The sequence below is a fragment of the Bison bison genome, unplaced genomic scaffold (assembly GCF_000754665.1).
Source record: "Bison bison bison isolate TAMUID 2011002044 unplaced genomic scaffold, Bison_UMD1.0 scf7180017863938, whole genome shotgun sequence".
NCBI classification, from domain to species: Eukaryota; Metazoa; Chordata; class Mammalia; order Artiodactyla; family Bovidae; genus Bison; species Bison bison.
The window spans coordinates 680,074-689,159 of NW_011494510.1; the positions used below are offsets into that span (position 1 = coordinate 680,074).

The 9,086-nt window shown below is 38.2% G+C and overlaps 1 protein-coding gene across 1 annotated transcript in view; it reads right to left on the minus strand.

The window, feature by feature from the left end:
* The window catches only part of CDH8 (cadherin 8, type 2), a 403,256-nt gene that overhangs the window by 199,171 nt on the left and 194,999 nt on the right, over positions 1 to 9,086 (minus strand). Inside the window, exon 4 of the mRNA XM_010833836.1 lies at positions 7,848 to 7,967. Within this exon, the coding sequence (XP_010832138.1) occupies positions 7,848 to 7,967 (120 nt within the window). The remainder of the gene's footprint in view (positions 1 to 7,847; positions 7,968 to 9,086) is intronic.

Below are 9,086 nucleotides of genomic sequence, written 5' to 3' on the forward strand. Positions count from 1 at the left end.
AAAAAGAATTCTGGCGAGGATCCTATGTTATCACCCTGTTCTGATTGCCCACATATCTTGGCTTCCTAGATGGCTCGGTGGTAGAGAATCCACCTGCCAAACAGGCTACATGGGTTCAATCCCTAAGTCAGGAAGATCCCCTGAAAAAGGAAATGGTAAGCCAATCCACTATTGTTGCCTGAAGAATCCCATCCCAGAGGGGCCTGGGTAGGTGGCAGTCCATGGAGTCACAAAGAGACAGACACGCCTTAGCGACTAAACAACAGCAACAACATATATCTCTTTTAGGATTTATCATATACAACACTGCACGCTCAATGGCTAGCATATGACTTTAATATTAGAGTGTAGATGTTGACTAGGTATCATTTAATGTGAATTACAAAGAGATTCTCATTCATCAATGTATATCCTAGCATTGTTGGACAGCTTGAGTTTATCTGAATGTTTCTTCTCAAAGGTCTGCACAGGAAAATTCTTTAGCCAGTCCTCAAGGCAGTGGAAATGATAATTTATGTAATCCTGATATTTTTTAAAAAGAGATCTTGTATGTTTGCACTTTATCACTTTGGCTCAGAAGTTATAACAATGACTCAATTCCATAAAGGCATTCCATGAAGATTCTATGTATTATTCTTGATTTTTATAAAAGAGAACCATTCGTTATATGGATTATTTTTTCCAAGGAGTACTTTTTGCCTTAGCTCATTTTTACAGGTTCCACTGAGACAAATGCTATTTGTATCCAATAAAGAAAGATGGTCTGAGTCTCAACAAAAGGTCAATGAATTAACTTGGTTTATTTTGCAACTGGTCATTTTTCTTAGTCTTGATTGCCTGAAGCAACGTGCACACTGTCCTGCAACTTTACCCTGATTTCTTCAGATAATTAAGCATTTACTATTCACTTGCCTTGCATTTTATTTAGATGTTCCATCTTCAGTCACTTAGGATGGTCTGCAACTGTTTTCTCACTGCTGTCCTCAAATTAGTAGCTTTTTAAATAAATGCCACATTTCTCCCTGTCTGTGCTCAAAATGTTACAAGCAAACATATGGTATAGGGGGTGGCAGGGAGAGGAAAACAAAAAAAAAAAGAGAGAGAGAAAACATTTATAGAATACAAAATAAGCTATTTTCAGCCTTTTGAAGCTATTCACAAAAATGACACTTCATTTTACAATTACTACTGCCTCACATCTTATCTGACATCAAATTGTTTCCTGTGTCCATGTATAAAGGAGACCTGGGCCCGATTCCAAGTTCTATGGGTCCATTTCTATACCAACAGCAGCCCAGGGAATGAGACACAATGCATGGAAGTCAGGTGGGGTTACAGGAGAATGTGAAAAACTGGATCTTGCAATCAGAGAGACTCACCTGAAGCCTTGCTTCAAACACCTTGTGCAATAAATGTATTAATATCAGTTCTGATCCTCTGTTCTCTGATCAGTAACACGGAGATGACATTTAGTACCTACCTCAAAATATTGTGTGGCATAAATTAAATTAAATTTGATAATGCATGCAAACCCAATTAGCACACTGCCAAGAACACAATACATGTTCAATAAATGAGGTGGTGGTTTATAGTCTTGTTTTTATTTCTTCCTATTGTTTATAATTTGACAGAGAGTTTGACGTAAGGATAGGGAAGACATTTTACCTTACTTTCTCTGAAATACAGTTCTGTCAACTGCAAATTGGAGACAGAAATTCTTCCTTCTTCACTATGGTTTAGAAACACCATAATATTTTCCCTTTTATTACTATTATTATTTTTATTACTATCACAGTGATCTCCAGAATAGGGAGATATATTAATAACCATCCTTTCTTCTGCAATGGCTGCAATGGTTCCCTGAACCTTTCCATCTCAACATCTAATCTAGAACTGAATCTGAGCAAGAGTTTATAAGTCTCAAGGTTCGTTTTTGCAAGGACCAGAATAGCACTGCATTGGCTTAAGATATAGCATGAGACTTTGAAATGACGTGAATTTGAGTCTTCAGTGAATCTCAGTAAAAACAACAAAAATCACACGTGAGGTTACAGTGGTGTTCTTCCTACCACAAAAATAGACAGAAGGAAGACAGGCTGGAAATCAAACTGGATTGCCTTCTTGGTGTTTCCGCATCTTCTCTGTAAGTTGTGGCAAGCTTTTCCCTTTCTCTTTATTAATTCATTCCTTCCTTCTCTTCTTTCTCCCCACCTTACCCTCTTCATGCCTTTCTGTCTCAACTACTTACTGAATAATTTCAGGTGCCAAACTCTCTGCTAGGCATAGGGATGCAAAATGAACAAATTAGACAAGCCCCATTCTTTCATGAGCTGTACATTCTAGCATGAAAACTGACTTAGAAACATAAGCAAGTCAATTACAAGATAATTACTGATTAGGAGACGCTCACAGAAGAGAATAAACAGAATAAATAGCAAATCTTTCTGAATCCTAAGCTGATACCTAAAACAAGAGGAGAAGCTCTTCCTGAGACAGAGCAATTAATGTGCTCTGGTGACAGGAAGTAAGTCCATAAAGTTGTAATGTAACAAGCAAGCAGGAAAACAGAACTTACTATGTTCCAAAGTCCGGAGTTCTGTCCTTAGCATTCTTGTGAGAGTAAAGCAAGACACATACATGTATTCTTGTCTCCTATCCTTGGGTTTTGTCAGTGGAACCACCGACTGAAACCGCCTACCCTGGCCAAGTAGGCCAGTGGTCACCACAGTGACCACTTGTGGCAATTCAGAACTAACAAGCTACTGCCAACTGGAAGAATTCAGAAAAAGTCAAAAGGAAAGAGGAGACTCCATTCCTTATATCTTACCACCTCTCAGAATCCTTCTCACTGGAATCCATCTTGGCTGAGTGATGTGTGCAGCACCAAGAAGGACCTTGAGCCACAGTGATTGGCCAGAGACAACCTGGAACCTAACCCAATTACCATAAATCCCGAGACTTCGAGCCACATGGCAGAGCAGTTCTCCTGAGTTCCCTTACCCTCCTGTTTCTGCCCAGGCACCCCTTCCCAATAAAGTCTCTTGCCTTGTCAGCACAGGCGTCTCCTCAGAAAATTCATTTCTGAGTGTCAGACAAGAGCCCACCCTCAGGCCCTGGAAGGGGGGTCCCCCTTCCTGCAACAGTTTTATTTTCCTTATTGAAAATATTCTAACATCAAGGACTTGCTGACAGTGGTCAGTGGGCAGTCTTCTTTACACAGATCATTCCCCAAAATGATTCTCCAGATTCCAGTTTTTGCTGGAAGTTGTGTCGCTAGGTCATGTGCAACTCTTCGCGACTCCATGAACTACAGCATGCCAGACTTCCCTGTCCTTCACTATCTCCTGGAGTTTGCTCAACCTCATGTCCATTGATTTCGATGATGCCATCCAACCATCTCATCCTCTGTCACCCCCTTTTCCTTCTGCCCTCAGTCTTTCCCAGCATCAGGGTCTTTTCCAGTGAATCAGCTCTTCCCATCAGTTGGTCCAAGTACTGGGGCTTCAGCTTCAGCATCAGTCCTTACAATGAATAGTCAGGGTTGATTTCCATTAGGATTGATTGGTTTGATCACTTTGCTGCCAAGGGACTCCCAAGAGTCTTCTCCAGCACCACAGTCTGAAAGTATCAATTTGGCACTCAGCCTTCTTTATGGCCCAACTCTCACATCCATACATGATTACTTGAGGCATATGTAGGACTGGTTTTAAGTTTCAAGCGGGTATCTTACTCTTCCCAGGTATATCTCAGCCAACAGCTGCACAAGGCAGGTGATAATAAAGCCTGGTCATTTGTGTACACTATGAGACTCCTTTTAAGAGAAATCTTTGTTCCAGGGATGTCTATGGGTTTGGCCAAGATGCTGGTGAATCTACATTGCCTTAGCGTATATCCTCTTCTAACTTGTATGGGTTTAAGGTCAGAATTACAGTGTGATGGACTTCCCTGCCTAATTCTGTTTCATGTCTAACCTGGATTGCATGTTTTTTACCCTCTGCAAATTCATATGGTGAACTGTAATCCCCTCTGTGATGGTATTTGGAGGTGGCAGATTTGAGAGGTAGATCATGAGGGTGAATCCTTCACAAATAGTATTAACATTCATATAAAAAGAAGCCAGAGACCTAGCTTCTTCTCTTTCCAAGGGAACAGGAGAGACAGCCTCTGCAACCCAGAAGAGGGCAGTCCCTAGAACCTGACGGTACCCACCCTGATCTCAAACTTCCAGCCTCCAGGCCTCTGAGAAATAAATGTCTGTTTCTTATAAGTTGCCCAGTTTATCGTATTTTGTTACAGCAGTGGAACTAAGACAGTACTTCTTCTATCTTTCACAATCTTTAAGCCCCAAGAAGTCACTTGTCCTCCTAACTCCAAGTCAGAGTCTCTTTCTCAGATGAGGCAAATGATGCAAATCTTCTCATCACCAGAAAGGGTATTTTCTTTCCTTTTGCTTAGAAAATAAAAATTCAAATGTTCTATGTTCTTTGTACCTTTTTCTAACATAAAATATTTTAAAATATTCTTAATGTACTTCTGCCTTATACCCTCCTCTACTATGTCCACATGCATTCACACCAGTCTCAGTTTTTCTTTTAGAAAGATGACCAAAGGTCTCAGAGATAGACAAATTTAGATCCTTTAGAAACAACTAACCCTCTGCTTTCATTCGAACAAACTCAAGTATAATTAAGCAAACATTTACACAATAATGCTTACTTTTCATTTAACATGTTGATGTTTCAATATGTGATTTACTATTTGATAAGCTATTTGATAAACTATATCAACTTGCTAATTGATAAGCTATTAAACATCTGTGGCTGACTCTATTATTAAATTTAGCCTCTACTTCCTTCTGCTCTCTGCTTGAGTTAAAAACCTTAACTTCATTCAACCAGTATTTATTAAGTAACTTCTATGTACACGCTTCAAGTATCATTTCTCTCCACTGCATTTCCACAATAGTACCAGAATACACTTTCTAAAATATGAATCAGATAACTTTGTATCTGTCAAATTGGACATGATAAGGCTAAAATGAATATGGGTTGAGATAAACACTCATTATGCTGAGTGAAAATGTACATATTAAATGTTGCTGACAACATTTAATTAAGCAAATAGCAATATATGTCAAATGAGATTTAAAGTTGCCCAAATTCTCTGACTTAGTACTAGGCTTTTATTCTCTGTACTTCATGGTAAGTTATTCCTAAAGATATAAATTATTTAAATGGCATCATCATGCTTCCTTGTATTTATGTTGAAAAAAAAAATCTGTCTGCCAAAATGGATTGTGAGATATTGTAAGCTGAATATAGCCTTTGTGAATTTGTCTCCTTATATCTAACTTGGTTCCTGGCACGTAGTGAATGCTGATTTGGACATTTGTTGGATAAATATCTATTGCTGGCCCAAAGGTAAAAACTTACAGTTATAAAATGAATAAGTCCTGGGGATATAATGTTCTGTGTGGTGCTGCTAGGGGTTAAGAACCTGCCGGCTGATGCAGGAGACTTAAGAGACTCAGGTTCAATCCCTGGGTCAGAAAGATCCCCTGGAGAAGGGCATAGAAACCCACTCCAGTATTCTTGTCTGGAGAATCCCATGGAAAGAGGAGGCTGAAGGGTGACAGTCCATAGGGTTGCACAGAGTCAGACACAACTGAAGTGAGTCAGCACAGCATGGCACATAGTGTCTATAATTACTAGCACTGTGTCATATATTTAGAAGTTGCCAAGATCCTAAAATTTCTCATCAAAAGAAAAAAAAATACAACTGTGTGGTGATGGATGATAACCAGACTTATTATGATAATCACTTCACAGTACATGCTGTGCTACACTCAATCAGGTCTGACTCTTTGAGACCCCATGGACTGTAGCCTGCCAGGCCCCCCTGTCCATGGAGATTCTCCAGGCAAGAATACTGGAGTGGGTTGCCATGCCCTCCTCCAGGGAATCTTCCCAACCCAGGGATCATACCTAGGTCTCCCATTTTGCAGGTGGATTCTTTACCATCTAAGCCACCAGGGAAGCCCTCTTGGGCTTCAGTATTCTTATACTGAAGTGAGTAGCCTATCCTTTCTCCAGGGGAACTTCCCAACCCAGGAATAGAACCAGGGTCTCCTGCATTGCAGGTGAATTCTTTACCAGCTGAGCTACCAGGGAATCCCTATTAAATCTTTATGCTACACATCTGAAACTAATATAACACTATGTGTCGATTGTTTCTCAATATCTTCTCAATATACTTTCTCAATAATTGTTTCTCAATATATTACACTGTAAATGGTGAACCAAAAGATTCAAGTAAACAAACAAATAGCCAAGAAGCGAAGAGGAGATTATTCAATTTCACTTAAGGAGTTAACACTTTTCTGTTTTGCGAACGCCACTATACCATACCTCTTGCCATTGAAAAGAGAAGTTTGAAGATGTCTGTCAGTGGCTTTGAAATTAAAGCCCTGGTTCTGAGTCCCAACCCTGGTCCCATCTCTCACTGTGACTCTGGCCGAGGAGTAGGACATCTCCAGATGTTTCTCTTTTCCCTTAAAATTCAGAGCTGACCACCTTCTCTACTCTTCCCCAGGGTCATCAAGGAGGACAAAGGAGATGACATCTATAGCAGACTTCTTCTTCGCTGAGGAAAACCGTATGTAATTATGCCCCTAATTAATGTATTTTACAAGAGTTATTTCCTGTTTCTGAATCTAAATTCAATTTTAAGCCATGACCTATTTATGTATAGATATACTTTTTCTCACTTTTAAATGCATGAGGATTTTTCTTTGAATTAAAAAAAAAAATGAGGAGAGGCTCTAAATTTTTAATTTAATTAATAATTGACTTAATGGTAAGACATGAAAATTCATCTCAATACTGCTGAAAACTCATGAATCAAAGTAACAAATGTATATGTGCCCACATATTGAATTTTTCTATTTGGAAGTCTGCAGACAAAATCACCAGATACAGGAAAAACCTATACCCAAAAGATGGTGCTATTTTAAGTAATTTTAAAATATGCTATAAAAATCATGATTATAAAAAGTCTGACACAGTGTCTTTGCTCTCTTGCTACACTGTTAAAATTAAACAATAAAAGATATATCTTCATTTATAAAAACTGTTATTTTATGAAGTTATCTGCCAAATCATTAAAAATAGATTTTCTAGTTTGTCTGCTTTATTTTTTTAAATAACTTATTTCCTGTTTGCTAAAATCTATATCATTGAACCCAAGATACTGGCTGCATTTAATATTGGCAAAAATGATAATATTTTCATGAGAGTCCTAGTACACAGATATCAGAATCCTGTTTAACAAATGAGGAATCTAGTAACAAATATAATAATATCCATGCATGAAATGATTACCACATGCCATGTACTGTGTGCTGAATATTTATTGGTTCATCTGATCTTCATAAGGCTATGAGGAAGGTTCCACTCCACTTCATAGATGTGCAAGTTAAAACTTAGAAATCTTTATAAATGTTACTTGCCAAGCATTTTGCAGCCAATAAGTAATTGTATTTATTCTTAAATCTGATATCTAAGTCGGCCTGAGGTATAAGCACACTTTTTTCCCAGGGATGAACAACGGTGCCAGGCCATCTGTTAAACAGGTGATATTCTACAAAGGATCTGCAATTCATTTTAATATGTATCAAAATGATTGTCAGGCTTGCCATGTATCTGGCATTGCACAGGAATAACACATTCAAATGCTACTGATAGGTAGTGAGGTTCCTTAACCAGAGCATTTCATAATCCACATTCCAAGAAAAGTGTATCCCTGAAGCAATGACACAGTAAATAGAATTCAAAATTTAGGCCACAAACCTGTTTCAGGCTCAATGGAAAAATAAGGTTGCCCTTCCAAGATGCTATAAACCAACTTCGCACTGTTTCCATAAACTGGGTCATCAGCATCAGTAGCTGTTACATTAGTGACAGACGTACCTAAAAAAAAAAGGAAAAGAAAAAGAGAAAATAAGAATTAACACATTATTCTTTGCCAAGAGCTGAATTTTGTCAAGGATATTATACAGAAATCCATGTGTGGTAATGAGGAAGAAAAGAAATCTTTTTAAAAATATGGAGATAAACTATCATAACTTCAACAATATACAAGCCTTTTAAAAGACAGAGTACTGCTAAGTTGAAGTACTATATAAAGACAGCTCTTTTAGAATCTGTATTATTTAAGATTCCTTTGTAGTTTTCATTTGAAAGATACCTATCAGATTCGTGGGCTTAGAGAATATGAAAAGGATACATATCAAAGAAATATGAAATGTAAGGTTAATAAGATGATGGATATAAAATGTAACATTTAAGTTCTCCAAAAAGCACAACTGAATGTACTTGGAAAAACTGGCTGCTGGAAAAGCTGCACAGAATATGAAAGGAATAATTTATCCCATCTTATTTATTTCCTCAAAATATAAAATTACATTGGACTACTAATTAATCATAATATTTAGATAACTGGGCCTATGGATAACAGAATCAAAACTTTTATTTTTTTCCCCAGATTAACTTTCCATTTTTATTCACTCATTCATTTAGCCACTGAATACATTCAGCTTGCTTGATACAAAGTCAAAATTTACACTCGAGAAGCTTACATTTGGTGGTAGGAGGGAAGAGGAGAGGAGAGACAAATTCAGCTGAATGCACTGACACTGAGTTTGGACCCCTCACTTAATCCAGCACAAACCGGATATGGTCAGGGACAGCTTTCTGAGAGGCACTGCATTTGAGTGGAACTATGAAAGGTGAAAGATGCTTACTCCTTGGAAGGAAAGTTATGACCAACCTAGATAGCATATTGAAAAGCAGAGACATTACTTTGCCAAAAAAAGTCCTCTAGTCAAGGCTATGGTTTTTCCTGTGGTCATGTATGGATGTGAGATTTGGACTGTGAAGAAGGCTGAGCGCTGAAGAATTGATGCTTTTGAAGTGTGGTGTTGGAGAAGACTCTTGAGAGTCCCTTGAACTGCAAGGAGATCCAACCAGTCCATTCTGAAGGAGATCAGCCCTGGGATTTCTTTGGAAGGAATGATGCTTAAGCTGAAA